Source organism: Eptatretus burgeri, chromosome 10, assembly GCF_056783735.1.
Source record: "Eptatretus burgeri isolate ZD-2024b chromosome 10, Ebu_testis_v1, whole genome shotgun sequence".
Taxonomy (NCBI): Eukaryota; Metazoa; Chordata; class Myxini; order Myxiniformes; family Myxinidae; genus Eptatretus; species Eptatretus burgeri.
Window position 1 is genome coordinate 6500365 of NC_140970.1, and position 20000 is coordinate 6520364.

Below are 20000 nucleotides of genomic sequence, written 5' to 3' on the forward strand. Positions count from 1 at the left end.
GCAATTTAACTAAAAGGGGTTCAATGGAAAGAACATAAAGGAGTCCGGATAAGGGGCACCCTTGCCTTATTCCTCTGGTAACAGTAAAGGGAGGAATCAACTCATTATTTATTTTGAATAAACTATAAATATTCTGATACAACAAGTGAATATATGATACAAAAATACAACCAAAACCAAAACCCTTTAGGATAGCAAATAGATTACTATGATCTATACTATCAAAGGCATGCTCTTGATCAATAAAGATTAAGCCAGTACTTTTATGCAGAAGATCACACACATCAACAATGTCACGAACAGCGCCAAGATTGTCATATATTGATCGTCCAGGCACACAACAGGTTTGATCAGGATGCACCAAAGATTGGACTACCAATTTTAAGCGAGAGGCAAGGACCTTTGAAAAAATCTTGTTGTCGGTGGTCAGTCAGGAGACAGGACACCAGTTTCTGAGTAAATGGGTGTCTCCCTTCTTTGGTAACAAGGAAACAACGGCTCGCCGGAAACTTAGGGGGAGCTCCCCAACTTGAAAACTTTCCTTGAGTACTTCCAAAAGTTCAGGTCCGATAATGTCCCAAAAGGTTTTGTAGAATTCACAGGGGATTCCATCCAGACCAGGAGCTTTCCCGGACGCCATACTGGAAAGAGCAAGACCCAACTCCTCCAGCGTGATGGAACTCTCCAAAGAGGCTCGCTGCGACTCAGACAACTTAGGTAAAGGTTCAATAAAGGCTTTTGCAACATTCAAATCAATCTTTTTCGCACAGAATAAAGAAGAAAAATAATCGACTACAATTCTTTTAATCATCTTACGTTCACTTACTATCCCTCCTTCAGATGATTGTACAGATAATAGTTGTTGTTGTGTTTTAGTTTTCCTCTCCAGAGAAGAAAAACTTTGATGAAGTGTCAAAAAGACTCATGTTTTTAATCTTAAGCTGCACTAAAGCCCCATTTAGCCCTTTCGTTGGCAAGACTGTGAAGAAGCTCTTTTTTAGTTATAAATTATTTACGTAATCCTTGATTTCTGTTCAACTCAAGAGGATTTCTTTGCAATTCTAAAACCTCTTTTTCTAGAATCGTTATCCTTGAAAGACTATCCCGAGAGTGATGAAGTTTATACTGCTGACAAAAGATTTTGATGTGGATTTTTACAATATCCCACCATTGTAGCTTGCTACGAAAAGTATTTTTCCTTCCGTAAAGAGAAGTCCAAAAGATTCTAAAAGCATTGCAAAAAACAGTGTCTTCCAAAAGTCTCACATTTTGAGCCCAATAGGCACTCCAACGTTGAAGATAGGGAAAGGTTAATTTTAAAGAAACGAGGTGGTGATCCGAAAAGCCAGAGGGAGAAATTGCCGTAGACAATATGAAGTTCCGAAAATCATTATTAACATAAAATTTTTCTAAGCGAGCGAACGATACCCTGTTATTGGAAGCTTGACACCACGAATATTGTTTAACTTTGGGGTGCTGCAATCTCCAACCATCAACCAAATTATACTTTGCTAAAATGGTCGCAAACCCTTTTGCACTCTCAGGGTGAGGTTCTGAGCCATTACGGTCCAGAGCTGGCTCCAAGGTACAATTAAAATCACCAGCGAGGCACATCACCCTTATTCTTGAAAATCGGGACCACTAAAATCAATCTGGGATAAACAATCATCAAGAATGGAAAAATATTTGTTTCTTTTTGCAGGATTACTTGGGACATAAGCATTTAATAGTGTGATTTTATAGCCTCCATAAGAAAAAAAACCACAAAAGCCAAATGACCTTGCATGAATTCGTGAAAAACAATTTGGTCCGATGAAAGACTTGATCAAAACCAGAAAGCAACTCCTGCACTGCAGCAATCAAAGGAACTGAAAAACCAAGAACCCCTTATCGTGGTTTGCCACTCTGCAGAACAAGTAGGTCCACAACGCACATCCTGAAGAAGAGCTACATCAATATGCTTTTGATCAAGTAACAGTCGAACATATGTTTTACGTATAGGGGCGCGGCCCCCATTTATGTTTAAACAAGCAAGAGACAGAACAATTTTAGTATTTTATAGGTGGGTACTGGTTACTGAAGTTTTTTCCTTGCCAGAGTTACATATTTCCTCAATCTGTGTACGTGGGATTCATTGGCACCATAGGCTCCCGGATTTTTAGTAATAAGGGATGCGGTAAACATAAATTTATCGAGTTCCGGAAAGAAATCGGTTGGTTTAATTTTTTTCTGAAAGGTGTTGTGGAGGAACTTGATCACCTTCGCAGGAGCAGGGGCATTTAAGCCATTGTGGTCTTGTGAATCTCAAGCTGCACCATCCAACTCAGAAGAATCTGATATTGAACAAGTATCATCGGAATCACACGACTCATGTTCAAATTCAGCTTCCTTTTTCTTTACAGATATAGCAGACATTGGAAATGGTTTCACGAAAAAGGGATCCTCAGGAAGCAGATTTCCTTCTAACTTTTAAGGTGTCTGCTTCAAAGTCACTGAGGTCATGGGTGTGGCTGTAGATGTGACAGGCAGTTCTATGGTACTCGGTGCAACTACAGTTTGGTCAGATTGTTCTGTGGTGTTAGGCACAACTATAGTTTGGACAAATGGCTCTGAGTTATTAGGCTCGACTGTAGTCTGAACTGCTGGTTCTGAGGTATTAGGCATGACTATGGTTTCAACAGTTGGTTCTTGGGTGTTAGACACAATCTCCACATGAACATCCTGCTTCAGTGTATGACTACCTACTGTATGTCCAGAACAAGTTTCGTCTCCGCTTGAGACATCTACTGAAGGTGTGTTTTGAAGCTCCATAGTCTCCTCGTCATCACATGTGAGAGGGCAGGCATAAACATCTTAAGGATTTTGGTTACTCTCATTCCTATTGAGTGAAACCCTCTTCACAGCGATTGCTTCGGCGAATGAAGAAGGTTCGACTAAAACTGCATTTTGGTGCCTTCGTTTTCCTCGTGTCACCCAACCAGACTCATTTTTTCCATTTGTTTGATTTTCAGTTTTCCCCTGCCTCAGTCGGCACCCCAGTGACCTCAGGTTCATTTACATTTTCAACTTTACTTGATTCTTTTTCAATGCCCCTTGGGCATTCATTTTTCATGTGACCATACTGTCCACATTTGTAACACACTAAAGTCTGTGATGTAGCAAAGATGCGGTAAGTAAACTTTTCATGTTCAATTTTTAACATCACGTCTAGCTCACGAATGTTTGGCTTTGGAATAATAAATAGTCGATGTCGAAAGGAAATAATATGTTTTGTACTGTGGTCCTCAAAGAGAACAGGAATGAAAGTTATTTTTGAAACAACAGTGCCATACTGTTCTAAAGCAGCCTTCACCTGCTCGTTTTTTATGAAGGGAGGAATATTTGACAGGAGTACCTTCATCGATGGAACATCGAGGGGTGATATGAAGAGGAATATATCCGGCTCCAGTCAGTCCTGACTCCACAAGCTGCGCCACTATTTCCTCTTTAGTGACGACAATAACAACACGCTGATTCATTCTCGATGCAGCTATTACACTATGCATGCCGATTAATTTTCCGACACACAAAACAACTTTTTCAACTGAGATTTCGGGTGGTGGTGTACACGAAAACCCATTTTTCCGACTTAAAGACTCTAATAGCTCAACAGTCGCCATGATTTAGGCACAATAACACTCAATGCCTCGGAGTAAAAAAAAAAAACACCGTTGAACTGAGTGCACTCACTCTCAAACTCCAAAAAGGAAAAACAAGAGAGAGTAGAATATATATATATATACATGTATAAATATATATAAATAAATAAAATAGAACAGGGAGCGATGAGAGCAAAAAAAAAAAAAAAACGAATACACAAGCTGCGCTGGCGAATGGAGGAAAATAATAATACTAATGATAATAATATGGACGAGGTTCAAGAATCGTTTAAAGGAGCCAAAGCGATGGCAAAAACTAACAAAACACGTCTGATGGAAACCGGGCCTCAAAACCGGGAGGGGTTCTGAGAAACCCGAACACCACCTAACGTGTGCGCTCTCTCTCTCTCTTGCTCAACGGGTTCTTTAGAACTGGAAAAAACTGTTTCCAGAGAAGTTTGATAAATTGTTTTCCTTTCCATTACATGGAACACTCCGGTTTCTTCACTGCTTGTGGAGAACACCCCAAGTTGCTTTTCCGAGGTGATTAGGAGCTCTGGGAAGAATAGACGAGGGTCTGCACCCTCATCAACTCCGTTCCAACCAATGTTTAGTTTTTCAAACGTCTGGATTACTGTTTTTATCACTTTGTTCACTATTCGAACTGATCGCAACCCAATTTGAGATGACACAGAACTGGCAGGTAGCCATTGTCTCAGGGAAGGCTCCATTAAGTCCCGTACTTTGTTAATTCCCCTGTTGGTAAAGACTTTCATGAATGACCTGCTGGTGGATATTTCAGAGAACAAAGGATTTTGGAAGAGTGGCTCATGTATAAACTTTTTAGCATCATATGAGACCTCCACAATCACTGTACTCCTAGGCAATGCCACACATTCAAAAGGCTCTGATGAAAATCGGGGAGCTGAGTCCTCTCGACCTGCTTTAGATCTATGAGGAAGAGTTCCCAGTCGTAGTTCATTCCATCTGCTCGTCTGAGCAGGGCGTTAGTGAGAGAATCCCATGGTGCAACCTCACTATACAGTAGACGCTTTATTGTCATCAGTCTAAAGGTCATCATTCGACGTTGGATGTGCACCACACTTTGACCACCTTCGTGTCGGGGCCTGCACAGCACATCTGGCTTGAGCCAATGATGGCCTCCCCAGAAAAAAATTGATGAGAACCTTCTGAATGTTGGCAACTAAATCTCTAGGAGGTTGGAGTGCAATAACTTTGTGCCATATAGTTGGAACCACCAGGTTATTTATGATAGTCACCCGTGATTTTAACGACAGGACGTGGAGCATTCGCTTCCACCTTGCCAGTTTCTGTTTGATATTATCTAGGAAGCCATCCCAATTTTTCTTTTCATAATTTTTAGTTCCCCAAAAAATACCGAGATATTTGAACCCTTCTCTTTCCCATTGCATTCCTCTTGGAAGTGTTGGCAGAGGAGAAGGTGAAGACAGTGATTGAGAGAGGGGATTAGAGGACAACCAATGCACGACACTTTTTTTTCCAATTTACCCTCGCGGACGAGGCGAGCTCAAAATTGGCAAAGCAACGAGATACTTCAGTCACATCCTGCTGGTTTGAAACCGCAACACAAGTCATCAGCATAAGCTAAAATACCAAATTTAGAGTTGTCCGCTAAGGAGACCCCTGACATGGAAGCCCGGAGCAGTCAGTAAGGGTACAACAGAGAGAGTATACAGCATGCCTGACAGTGGACAGCCCTGACGGATGCCTCGCTGAAAGGGAAAGGAATGACACAAACTATTACTTACTTTTAGTAAACATGATGCATTGTTATACAATAATTTTATACCAGAATTGAAATTTTCCCCTAAACCCACTTTAGTGAGAACTGCAAACAAAAAATCATGATCTACACTATCAAACACTTTTTCCTGATCCAGGAGTAGTAAAACAAAACCATGAGAAGTATTTTGTCCAATGCTGATCAAGTCTCGCACCAGGAATACATTATCATATATGGAACGCTGAGGGACACAATACGATTGGTCTTCGCAAATCAGGAAAGAGATGACTTGTCTTAAACGAGTTGCAAACACTTTTGACATGATCTTATAATCAGTATTGAGCAATGATACAGGCCGCCAATTCGTAATTTGCTGCAAGTCACCTTTTTTGGGAAGGAGGCATAAGACTGCTCTCCTACAGCTTAAAGGTAGTTCACCATGATCAAGGCTTTCAAGGAGAATCTCATGTAGAGTAGGGCCTAAAATGTCCCAGAAAACTTTATACAATTCAACCGGTAGCCCATCCAGTCCAGGTGTTTTTCCATCCTCAATTTGTTTTAGTGCTACACTGAGTTCCTCAAGAGAGAAGTCGCCCTCGAGATAGTGTCGCTGCTCTACTGAAAGGGATGGAAGAAAGTCAATCATTCCGTTTAGCCTCAGTCTTATCTATCATTCTAGGTGAAAAAAGTTTTGAGTAGAAGTTTTGCAGTGAGTTCTTAATATCACTCTGGCGAGTCAGAAGAACACCTTCAGGAGAGCGGAAGCTGTGGATCTGTTGGGAAGTTTTGGTAGCCTTCTCCAAGTTGAAGAAATCCTTGTTTGTTATCTCCAGCCGTATTTTGCTCATCCTGAGGTAGACAAGTGCTCCGGCTGCACGCTCTTTCACCAGTTCGGCCAGTAGGGTCTTTTTTCTGTCACTTGCTGGTCATTTTTAACAGATGTTCCAGCTTTTTGTTTATGGTCAAGTATTTCAGATTTTAACACAGATATCAAACCAGATGTGTTACAAGTGGTGTACAAGCAATATTGCTGACAAAAAACACAAATTTGGGATTTTGTGCAGTCCCACCATTGTCTAATGTTTAAATATGAATGTTTTTCCATTTCTAATTTTCCCCATACTAATCGAAAAGCATCTTTAAAAAGTACGTCTTGTAAAAGTTTGACATTAAAAGTCCAGTATGCACTTCTACAAGAGTGAAACGGTAGTGCACAAACCATTACAACCATGTGATGGTCGGAGAACCCCGAGGGACTTATACATATTCTCTTAGCGAGATTTACCATTCCTTGGTTCACATACAGTCTGTCTCGACGGCCCATGATGATTTGATTTTTTGAAGAACAAACCCATGTATATTGACGGGTGTTGGGGTTCTGTGATCGCCAAATATCTACAAGTTTATATTTCAGTACAAGCTGTGCCAATGGTCTTGCACTGGGGGGGAGGGTTCAGGAGTGTTTCTGTCAAGCCCAGGGTTAAGGGTACAGTTGTAATCTCCTCCCATGCACACTAAACTAGTAAAGTCAATAGAACTTAGAAAATCTGACAACTTATAAAGGAAGGAAGTTCTTTCAGAGCTAGCGCTGGGGCAGTATACATTAACTATACTGATATTTTGATTACTGCTAATAAAGTCAACAGAAATCAAAAAACCCTTACAAACCTCTCTATAAACAATCTGTAAGGGTTGGAGTCGAGGATGCAAGACTACTGCCACACCCACTTTAGCCTCTTCAGAGCACTAGAGAAAAGGTGGCAACCTTTAAATATTCTGCGCCACTCAACCTCAGAGCATTGATTGGCATGTTTCTTGTAGCATTAAAAAATCAATTTTTCGGTTCTCAAAAAGTTGAAACACCTGCAGGCGACGCACACAGCTGCGGCCTCCATTGATGTTTAAAGATGCTACCTTCATCTCCATACTGTTCTTATTCAAAGTTTTCTTTTACTCCAGGAGTTCCTTTCCAGCCTCAGAGGTGCACTTCCTTAACCGTTGAAATTGGGGTTCTGACATTTTTTGGGGGTCATGGACCATATCCTTTGCAGTTTTAAGAAAAGCGTGTAAATCTGGGAAAAAAATTCTTGATTTTAACATGTCTTTTCCTAAAAGTTTCGTCAAGGAAACGAATGACATCTTTTTGGGAAACCTCTATGGTATTCCCCCCCATCTTCACAATTTTGAGAACATGAAGTGCTGACTGATGGGGTGGAAGAGGTTTTGTTCGGGCTAACCTCTTCATCTTTGTTGTTCTCTACTTGTTCATTATTTAATTCAAACCCATCGATATCAATAGGGTCAACGAGATCTGTATTATTTATAGACACTTCTGACTCCACATTTTAACATGTAGCATCTCTCTCAGAATCTTTTCCATGGAAAGATTCCCCCTTGATCTGTTCAGCCTTGGATGGATTAACAGTTTCCTCCAAGGGGGGTCCCATCATATCTGATTCTTCCTTATTGGCATGCTCCTCTGCAAACTCATTGGAGAGAATCTGCCTGTCAATACATCCACTCGTGTCAACTTGAGTTGTACGAACCTCACTGTCTATGTCGATATCAGCGAGTGGTGCAAACGGGTTACTCACTGTTAGCACCGGTCCTCGTGTGCTTTCCGGTACCACAAGAATGTCTATGTTTGACTCATCTTGAAGGTCTGATGAGACCGACACAGCCTGGATCTTATTATACAATTCTTTTCCCTCAGTCACTCCTGAACATGAACGTTTTTGACCTTTTTTCCAGGCAACTGTTGTGAAAACCTCCATGTTTTCATCTGTACTGTTCTGTACTGTATGGGGAAATGAGTCTTCTTCTCTCACCTCCAGAGGTGGGGGTGAGGGGTCTTCTTCACATGCAACCATAGGTGGTGGGGGGGGGGTCTTTTTCTATCCTGCCGATAGGTCGGGGGAGGGGTCTACCACCTCTTGTTCCCCAGAAGATAGGGGAAAGGGGTCATTCTCTTCCTGCCCACCAGCAGTAAGGGGGCGGGAGGGATCGATCGTTTCTCGTTCTACAGTAAGGTGGGGGAGGAGGATCTCTTATCTCCTGTTGTTGCCTTTCTGATGACGTAGCAACGTTGGGACAGGAATTTTTTCACGTGTCCGTACGCCCCCAGATATGACACGTCATTACGTCCGCGGAGGTGTACATTTTATAAACATGGTCGTCAATTTTGCACTAAAAAAACCACATTTAACTGCTTCACATGTTCAGGCAGTATCATGTACACAACTCTTTTGAATGTCATTATGTGCTTAAACTTTCCACTTCTCGAGTATAGCGGCACCATGGTAATTTTTGATACTACTGTACCGAACCTTCTCAACTGAACACATACATAACTCCTCATTCTTGATGAACGGCGGGACATTGGTGATATTGATTTTCGTCGTCGGCGTTTGCAACGAGGATACAGTGAGGTAGAGGTCCGGCTCGACGAAGAGACCTTGTTCCACAACAGAATTCACCATGTGCATATCTGAGACAAATATGACAAGTTTTTTGTCCATGCGAGAGGCTGCACGGATGTGATGTGAATCGATTATGTTTCCAATCGCTAAGAGAACATTTTCAATTTAAACTTCACGAGGAGGAGTGCAGACAAGTCCGTGTTTACGGGTTAACGCCTCATAATATGTGATGCGGAAACGTTCGCCTGCCATGTTCAACACACAAAGGGATACTCGTTAGGCCTGTCACATTTGCCACGGTGGCCGTGGGGTCTCCAAAATCTTCCGCCACTAGCAATTATAGGGCGGCCACAGTATTTCCACGGTCACACAATGTAGCAGTCACATATGTTTTTATTTGTCGGGGAGCCGCACGGCGTATTTATAAATTGTGGAGACTGAAAACGTAGGGGTGCCGTACAGTCTTTGATTTGATGTCGCACGGTGACCTTAGGGCGTTCCTGCGGCGGCCATAGAATTTTCAAGGCAGATGCAAGGTGCCCGCAAGGCGACGGCAGGGGGGGGGGGAACCGCAGGGGGGCCCTAAGGCGAACGTGCGGCCAGACGGTAACGAGTGGGGTTTTTTTTACCAGTTCTTTTGTTTCGGTTTGTCGAATTGCTACGGCGAACGTAGAAATGAAAAAAGTTATAACTCCGCACTATAATTCCACGGCGACCTTACGGCCTGTAAAATATAGCCAAACGGCGTAGGGCCACGCTGAGGCCACCGCAGAAACTCTGCGGCCGTCGCACGTTTCTGTCAATTCAGAGGGCGTACAGCCGCCGTATCCTCGCCGTAGAGCAAATGTGACTTAGGCCTAACGAGCTCAGCAAGAAAAAAAAGCGTCTTTTAAACATCAAAAAAAAATAATAATAAAATATATATATATATATATATATAATCACCAAAACATAACCACAGTAATGGAAAAACCCATCCGCCTGCGGCCTCACCAGACTACCGGTTGATAACCTCCCAACACCGCACTGTGGGCTCCGTCACCGTCTCCCTCTCCCTCTCTCTCAGGAGATGGGATAGTACAAGAAGCGATATAGAAAAACCAAATGGTTTTAGAAAGGAGCGAGAAAATAGCAACGAAACACGCGACGCACCACCAAGAGACGCCGAGAAACCGCGCTCGTGATTGCACGCACGTGCGGATGAACAGTTGCGTCAGGGCGGGGAGAGAGAGAGAGAGGAGGGGGGAAGAGAGAGAGGGGGGGAAGAGAGAGGGGGGAAGAGATAGAGGGGGGAAGAGAGAGGGGGAGAGAGAGGGGGGAAGAGATAGAGAGGGGGAAGAGATAGAGGGGGGAAGAGAGAGGGGGAAGAGAGAGGGGGAAGAGAGAGGGGGAAGAGAGAGGAGGGGAAGAGAGAGAGAGAGAGAGGGGAAGAGAGAGAGAGGGGGGGGAAGAGAGAGAGAGAGGGGGGGGGGGAAGAGAGAGGAAGAGAGGAAGAGAGGGAGAGAGGGAAAGAGCTCACTCACTGAAAAGATCAGGACATAACAGACAAAAACAGGACTCAAAACACGCATGCATGGAGAAGGAAACTCCGAGGATAAACTTTAAAGTTAGGAGGGATTTAGATGGGGTTAACAAGAGTAGGCAGCTGTCTTGAAGACCTGGAGGTAGAATGAGATTGAAGAGGATGTGGACGTTGATTCCACAGGTGGAAAAAGGAGGAACATAAATGTGTGGAGGTGAGCAATGAGCCTGGATTTGGGTACTTTTGCCGGAATGGGGTTGAAGGTGGACTGTGTGAGCCCTGCAGAAACCTGGAGGGGGGAGGGGGAGGGGGGGCACAAAGCACGGAAAGAGCAGAGGGTGCAAGACCAGCAAGGAGGCGGTAGGAGACAGAGTGTCCACCGATCTGTCTACAACGGTGAAGTATTAGGCCAATAGACACAGCTACAACGTGGGAGATGCCAATGATCTTGAAGGCCTTGGTTTCCACAGCATCAAGCTGAGCCTCCAGACCTCCAGAAACAGACTCGAGACTACATTCGTCATTGTTGCTCGTGAATTAATGTCCAAAACGATATGGATGAAAGTTATTCACACTACAGACCACTGAAAGCGCCTCTTTCTCTAATTGTGCAGAATTTCTCTCGGTGGTGATAATATGTTTGAAGCACAAGGCATGGATCACAAAGTGCCATCAATGACATGTGACAAGACTGTTCCAAGACGAAAATGTGAGGCATCGAACAAAAGCACCAATGATTTCATGCTATCAAAAAACACAAATACAGCAGATGACTGCAACAGTTACTTTGACTGATCAAAACCCTCATGTTGAGCAGTTCTCCAAATGAACTTGGTACCTTTCTGGAGTAAGGCATATAAAGGTGCAAGCTTCAACGAGAGATTGGGTAGAAATTTACTAAAATAGTTCAACGACCGCAAATGAGCTTTTACCTCGACAATATCGGTGCTTGGAGGTGCTTCAGCAGTATCACATACCTTGTTTTTAAGGGGATGTAGACTTTCAGTGTCATTTTTATGTCCAAGATGCCTCACTTCTGGGACTTTGAACATATAATTATCCTTGCGTATACCTGCATCAGACAATCTCCTGAACACCAAATCCAGATTATGTAGATGATCTTGAACATTCACCACCATTATCAATCTTGGTAAGTGTGCACATGATGGTGGATATCTTGGAGCAAAGTATCCATTGCTCTTTTGAAGATACTTGGTGCTGAAGATATGCCGAATGGGATACGGGTGTGTCTAAAGAGACCCCATTTGGTTTACTGCAGTATACATATGTCTGTCCTCATCCAATGCATTGCATAAATCCAGTTTGCTGAAGATTTTATGCCCAGTGAGAGTGAAATAAAGATTTTCAATTTGAGGCAGAAGATACTGGTCAGGCAATAAGCACTGGTTGATGGTAACCTTGGAGTCACCACAGCATCTTGCATTCCCATCTGATTTCATAACTCATACTATGGGAGCTGTCCAATTAGAGAACTGGACACGTTCAAGGGCACCTTTTACTTTAGATCCAGCATAGTTGAGCATCATCTTTCACCTGCAAGGAATGAGGTCACAACTTGAAAAATCTTTTTGAGTTGCTTCGTCGCTTATCACAATTTCCCCCTTTGTGGTTTGTAACTCACCCAGACCATCAGCCACAGGGAGGGTATTTCTTTAAAACAAAGGCAGCCATGTCAGCATGGCAAATCAAATGCCAAGGTGAGTTTAACTTTCTCAAGCCAATTTATGCCGAGTAAGTTTGGCCCATTGCCCTCAACAGTGATCAATGGCAGCACCCGTTGGGCCCTGGTATTGGACTTTGGTGTTTAAAGAACCAAGGACCAGTATGGTATGTCCAGTATAGCTGTGCAGAAGTACATGCTCCTTGACAAGTTTCTGACTTGGAAACAACTTGTGGAAGGCATCCACAGACAGGACGTTAACTGATGCACCAGTATCAACTTTAAAACCAATGTCATATCTGTCGAATGTCATCAAGAGCTCATATGACAGTCACCACAGAGAGCATATCGTAAACAGTGGTGTCCCCATTAAGGAAAGACTGAATCGGCAATGATGTGAACTCACTGTAGTTGGCCCCAGACACCCTTAACACTAGTATTATTGACTTGTAGGAATTCTTCAGATGGCCTTTCTTTCCGATTGAATAACACACAAAATTTTGGACGAGCAGGTATGGCAGTTGTGAGAGGTCCACACAATTGAAATGTGGTTTCCATTTCTTGAGTTGGGTTGAATGGTGTGCTGTTGACCAGAATATTAACTGCAGTAGCTCATGAAGGGGAGATTTTGTCGATGTGGTCAGAGGGTACCAAACGGTCCCTCAATAACTCCGACAGCGTTGATTCATATTCATAGTGTTCACTGAGATAGCGAAGTTCAGAAACATCATCAGAGATCGATTGACCTTGCTTTAGGATGCACATGTTGAACTTACAGCGATGAAGAATGGGTATTGGTTTGGGGTTGTACTTCTTCTGCTCTTGGAGTTGAACGATTTTCTCAAACATCTTTTCTGAATGTTTGGAGGTCACCACCAAACTGCGTATTAGTGAATTGGCCTTCATGCCCACCACGCTTAGCAGAATGGCTCGACCTTTATCCCTGTCAATGGCGTTTGCTTTTCCAACACTTCACAATCAGCTATGCACGGCTACTGGACTGACTCGTCGTTTTCATCGCTCTAGCCTCTCATGATCTTTCCAGGGTTAGAACAGGTGGTCGTCTGAGAGGGCGAAGTCCGCACTCTCTGGGAGAAGGGGAGCACTTCCCAGCAATTCTTTGAGATTTCCTCCAATGTTTGACACACAGTGTGAGGGCAAGTGTTGTCATGTTGAAAGATGACTGTTTTTTCCATCGGGCACTTTTCCCAAAGTGCACATTTCAGTTTCTTGAGCATCTGAAAATAGTGACCCACGTTGATGGTTGCCCCTTTGGGCAGTAAATCAACCAGTAGGCATCCTTCGGCATCCCAGGAGATGGCTCCCATAACTTTGCCGGCAGAGGGTACTGTTTTGGCCTTCTTTTTTGGAGATGTGGAGTGATGCCATTCCATTCTTTGCTGCTTGGTTTCTGGGTCAAAATGGTGGAACCAGCTTTCATCACCAGTCATGGTACGGAACAGGAAGTCATTACCCTCAGCAGCATATCATTGAAGCAACTGTGATGACACATCCATGAATGTGTTTTTGTGCTTCTCCATAAGTAAACTGGAAACCCAACGGGAACAACTTTTCTGATATCTCAAGGTCGCCATCATCTCTAGTACACCATGGTGTCCTGTGCCAAGCTACGCTGTGATCTCCCTGACCATCACCCTTCGGTCCTCACTGATAAACGCATCAACTTTATGCTCATTGTGGTCAGTCAAGAAACTTATCGGTTGACCATAGTGTGGCTGATCGGCGATGTCTGTGTTTCCCTCTTTGAAGCGTTTCACCCACCTCCTGACACTGCTGGCACACATGCAGGCATCTCCGTACACCTGACTCATTCGGCCGTAGATATCTGCAGCTGAGTTGTTCATATTATGAGGAATTTGATCACTGCATGTTGGCAAAACGATGTCATTGACAGCCATTTTGTCACAATGGATTGTGGTAACACCAGTGGTGTGTATGCGTCGAGCCTGTGTTTATAGTGGAGTGGATTGTTGGGAGATGTCACCAATAACTTGTGTCCTACTATATTTGGCATAAACCTGTCAAGATGCTCATGATTTTGGTATGTCCCTCATATATATATATATATATATATATATATATATATATATATATATATATATATATATATATATTTCTATATACACATAAATGGGAGGCATTGCAATCTGGGTAAAAAGCAGTATTGTATCAACGGAAAGGGATGCTATTAGATGAGAAACTGAGGTGGAAGGTTCAGTGGAGAAAGAGGTTAAGACAACAAGAATATGAAGGTGCTCTTAGGATGCTGCTACAGGGCTCTGGAGTGATTGTAGAGCAGGAGAAACTCTGAGGAAATAAGAAGTGTGTGTGGTATAAATTAAAACTAGATAGAGGGGAAGTGTAGGACTAGGGAAGAATTTGTAGATTTCATCCAAGATTGCCATTTAAACCAGTTTGTAGATTAAGCCTAGAAGGGTGAGGGCATGTTTAAACTTTTTCTGGGGTAATTATCTGTGTGTGTTGGAGAAAGTGTTGAGCATCTGGGGACAATTGAAAACGGCATAGTGTGAGCAAAGCTTTTGTCAAGAATTGGAGTTTTTCTTCGTAGAGTAAAACAATGGGATTTTAGTGGGGTAGTTTTTGAAGGAATGAGAGAGATAGGGGTGTGATAGATTGGGACAAGCTAACAGGAGGGCAATCTGTGCAAGAGAAATGGGGAAACCCCCAAAGGAATAAATGGGGAGAGTACAGAGTAAATATATTCCAGTCAGAAGTAAAGCTTGAGACCAACTCGGTATAGTATGGAGGTTAAGAATTGTTTGAGGTGTCATTAAAAGATGCAAAAGGGATGCCAATTATGGCATCTGGAAGGATCATCTGGAAGGATGGGCCATGTTGCTGTCGGCATATAATTATCATTTCAGGTACAAGCCAGGACTGCAGTTGGGTTATGCAGACGTGCTGAGCCATATTCTGCTTCATGAGTTTTCAACCTGTGTCTCCATCCCAGCAGAGATAGTGCATCTGATGGAATCTCTATCCAATATGCATGTGGATTTGAGATGAGTTGAATCCCATGCTAAAATCACTACCATGAAGATTTGCTCGAGATACGAACTAACAGCACAGACTTCTCTAAGCCAATTGCTTGACATTTCAATATCCTGCTGGACATTCGTTCAGAAACATGGCAGTCTCCAGTATCTTTCTCCATTTCATACCAGACATTCATAAGTGTAAAAAGCAAATCCTTCTGTATATGATCGGCACATTGGCCTCCCATGGCATTCATGGTTTTCAGACCTATCCTCTCCCACAACTTTTCATTCCTTTCCCCTCTTTGGTTTTATTCCCTCTCTTAGTTTACTTTATTTAATTTTACCTATCTTACCTATCCTCATTTTACTCCTCTCTCTCTCCTTTTCACTTTTCCTTTCTCTCTCCTGCTCTCCTTTTCTTCTTCGCTCTCTTCTTCCCTTTCCCTCTTATTATATCTTTCCTCTTCCCCTTTTCTCCCCCTTTCCTCTGTTCTTTTTATCTTTCTTATTCAGCGTGTTTATTTTATTCTAATTTTTATTATTTTCATTTATAGTACTTTTTAAATTTAAAACTTCAAAACCAAACCCTCTTTCCTCTGTTCTTTTTATCTTTTTTATTCAGTGTGTTTATTTTATTCTAATTTTTATTATTATCATTTTTAGTACTTTTTAAATTTAAAACTTCAAAACTAAACCCTCTTTCCTCTGTTCTTTTTATCTTTCTTATTCAGTGTGTTTATTTTATTCTAATTTTTATTATTTTCATTTTTAGTACTTTTTTAAATTTAAAACTTCAAAACCAAACCAAATAAATGCTAAGCTAACAGCCACAGTGTGACAGCCCAGTAAATGATCAAGATTCTGAGATGTCAACATCACATGGACCTCAAACTGCTTGAGCATTTGCTCCATTAGATGCTGAACATCACTTCTAAGCATAAAATCAAACCGAAGTAGGTACATTTTTCAAGTGATGGAAAAAGCTTTCCATTTCAAAACAATTCAACGTTCAGTCTGCCACAACCATTCGAGGTTGTTTATTTGATTTGATCTTGTTTCATCTTCAAACAAATAGCACTCCGACTGCAATGCTACTGGAAAGAAGAACTATTTCAAACCAAGTGATTAATTGAATAAAATAACTTACTATTTTCATACATAATCTCGGCTTACGGAAGAGTGGAAAGAGAAAGAGAAAGAGACAGCAAATTGAATGTGGGCAAGTGGGACCACAGTTGAACACAAGCAAGGGAAAGAAGGATAAATACCGATCGGTCTCTGGGAGCTATGTAACAGAAAAAGACCCTTATGAGACAAATACCTTGTTAATAATACTGAACCAGTGTGTTGCATATTTAAACATCTTGTAAAAAGCATTCCAAACATGTTATTAAGTTTCCCAGATGAGAAAATGTCAATTATTACTGAAATTAATTTGTTTTCAAAATTAGGGGAAATGACAAATAAAGTGTTGAAACAGTGCAGCGATCACAATAATTCATACTCATGGTACTGCTAAACACACACACACACACACACACACACACACACACACACACACACACACACACACACACACACACACACACACACACACACACACACACACACACACACACACACACACACGTGCACGCGCACCTCGTTTTTTACATTTTCTGTTCCTCACAATCATATCACACACACAAACAATCCACTCGTGCACACATAATAAACCGATAATACCGAAGCTCATAACATTATTTTGCCATTTCAAATAAATTCATTTTCAGTGTTAATACAAAAGCAGATGATTCGTGGATAAGGGAAACCTCTGATATGTACCTGTTCAGTGCGTGCTCCAAGCGGCAGGTGCTTGAGAAGGAGTTGCACAGCTGCCAGCGCCTCCTGGCGCACAGCATGTAGCAGCGCCTCCATAGCAGGCAACCCGTGTTGCAGCAGCTCCTCCAGAACCTCCAGGTGATTGAGGTCGATGGCCAGGACAAGGGCGCCACGACCTAGGGGGTCTGCGCAGCGCAGGTCCAGACGGTGGTGGCGGGCCTCTCCTAGAGCTTCGCGAACAGAACCAGCGTCCCCGCTTTGCACGCTTGCCAAAAAGGCGCGCTCGGCTGAGGACAGACCTGACTCGGCACGTACGATGCGCAATGGGATGTAGTCCCGCGGCTCCTCAGTCTCCTGTGTGCCTCCTCTGACTCCTAGACCGCTGCTGCAGCGTCGATAGTACGAATGCGCCATGGACCAGGCTTGCAGCAGGAGGCTGAAATATTAAGTTCCAGGGTTGGATGGGAGTGATGTGAAGGGAAGTGTGGGAGTGAGGGAGAGGGGGGGGGGGGTCAGAATATGGAGAGATAAACAGATAGAGAGAAAAGTGAGGAAGAGTGTGAGATCTATTCACAGCAGTGGGGCAAACACACCTCTCTCCCTGGTTCAGTTAAGAGTTATGAAAGACATGTTGACATGAAAAAGTTTTACCAAGGAGAGAGAGAGAGAGAGAGATAGAGAGAGAGAGAGAGAGGGGGAGAGAGAGACAGAGAGGGAGAGAGAGAGAGAGGCAGAGAGAGAGAGAGAGAGAGAGCCAGAGAGAGAGAGAGAGAGAGAGACAGAGACAGAGACAGAGACAGAGACAGAGACAGAGACAGAGACAGAGACAGAGACAGAGACAGAGACAGATACAGAGACAGAGACAGAGACAGAGAGAGATTTAGTAAACACGTGGGAAAGTTCACAAGATGTCTTGCACGTTTACTGCTGAGTTAATTTCTCAAGATTAAGAAGTCCTTGCAGTTTCAGAGAATTCGTGCTCAGCCTCGGACATGGATGCACCACCGTACATGGTGTGTTAGTCCCACCAGAAGCTTACTTTATCTGCTGTTCATCTAAAATACTTCATCACGCGTGCACTCGGGTAATCAGTGTTTTCCCCAAATTACACAAAGAACCAAAATCTGGTCGTGATCAAAGTATTTGCTTAACATAACACCAGGTATCCTGAAACCACCTTACAATGGCATGCAAAAGGAATTTCTGAAAATACATTTCAAACAATATTTTGCATTTTTATCCTTATTTTTCTCTGTGCAAGTGTGTGTATATTTCCAGGACACACACACACACACACACACACACACACACACACACACACACACACACACACACACACACACACACACACACACACACACACACACACACACACACACACACACACACACACACACATTTTCATATCTATATATATATATTCATATTCGTATTCCGGTGTTCTGCCCAAAGGTGGGCAGATCCAGCAGTGCCGAAGCAGTTTTTGGCAAGGGTTATGCTGGGTGGTTTGCCGTTGCCTTCCCAGCAGTAGTTAGCACAGGAATTTAGAATTTGACCAGGGTGCTAACAATAACTTGTGTACTCTTTGTGAAGGACACCGTGGGATCTTTAACATCCACCAACTAACGCCGGCAGACAGGATGCCCAATTTAACGTTCATCCGAGGGACAGACAGCACACACTTTGATGAATTACTCCACCTGTGAAACACCAGGATGACAGTTTTTAGCTGGGTTAGAGGCTAGTGTGCAGACATCTAGGCCATCCTGTCATCATATATTAAAATGTGTGGAGCGTGATGAGTGCTTCCCCGATGAACTCCCATTGACACAAGTCCTGCACATGCACATGCCAAAGTGACACCTCTGACCCAGAGGTTTCAGCCCGGGCACTTGTGCAAAAAAAAAGATTTTATGGCAACCATTGGTTAACCATCAAACAAAACTGCCTATCCAGATTTTGGGCTTATTTGCCCTCGTCAGGATAGCATAACGTATAAATGATATTGATATCAATCAGATTTATATGCTATGCCGTCTTGACGAGGGTAAGTAAGCCTAAAATCTGAAGAGGTGGTTCCGTTTGATGTTTAACCAATGGTGACCATAAAATCTCTGCCTTTTGACACAAGTGGCTGGGCTAAGACTCCAGGTTGGAGGTGACGCTTTGGTGTGCGCATGCGCAGGACTTATGTCCATAGGAGATTGGGGGAGCACTCATTACACTCCACACATTTTGATTTTATTTCTGCCAGATTCTTGGTCAAAAGGCAACAGTTTGCCTTCTGATTCTTACTTTGCATTTGCGGGAACAATTGTCTGAGTGAGAGACAGGCGTTTGTTCTTTATGGATTATGCGGTTTTACCATATGAGACATAATCCAGGGCCGATGCTCACTGTTACATCTCGGAGGAACGATTTGTATGTGTGTGTGTGTATATGTATATACACTACCGGTCAAAAGTTTTAAAACACCCCCATTTTTACAATTTTTACTGAATTTTACACATGTGAGTGCAGTTTCAGTGAGTACAGTTTCCTACACCATCAAAAGGCACATGGAAGCTGGAGGAAACTCTGACAGGAAGAGGTCTGGCAAAAGCAAGACCACAACACAATCAGAAGACAAGTTTCTGAGAGTCAACAGCTTGCGTGATCGGCAGCTCACAGGACAGCAGCTTCAAGCACAGCTTAACACTGGTAGAAGTAAAGAAGTCTCAGTTTCAACTGTGAAGAGAAGACTTCGAGCTGCAAGTTTGACAGGTTGAGTGGCAGTAAGAAAGCCATTGCTAAGATGGCAAAATAAGAAAAAGGGGCTTGCCTGGGCCATGAAGCCCACCAGTGGACTACTGAAAACTGGAAGAAGGTCTTATGGACCGATGAATCAAAATTTGAAATATTCGGTTCATCACGCAGGGTTTTTGTACGCCGTCGAGTAGGCGAAAGGATGGTTCCTCAGTGTGTGACACCAACTGTCAAACATGGAGGAGGAAGCGTTATGATCTGGGGCTCTTTTGCTGGATCCAGAGTCAGCGACTTGCACAGAGTGACTGGCACCCTGAACCAAAAGGGCGACCACAGCATTTTGCAGCACCATGCAATACCCTCTGTTCTATGCCTAGTTGGTCAGGGGT

The 20000-nt window shown here is 43.0% G+C and overlaps 1 protein-coding gene across 2 annotated transcripts in view; it reads right to left on the reverse strand.

The window, feature by feature from the left end:
• The window catches only part of LOC147017898 (short transient receptor potential channel 4-like), a 156249-nt gene that overhangs the window by 99349 nt on the left and 36900 nt on the right, over positions 1-20000 (reverse strand). For both annotated transcript variants that reach the window (XM_085896961.1, XM_085896962.1), the window contains exon 2: positions 16870-17302. In XM_085896961.1, the coding sequence (XP_085753087.1) occupies positions 16870-17302 (433 nt within the window). The remainder of the gene's footprint in view (positions 1-16869; positions 17303-20000) is intronic.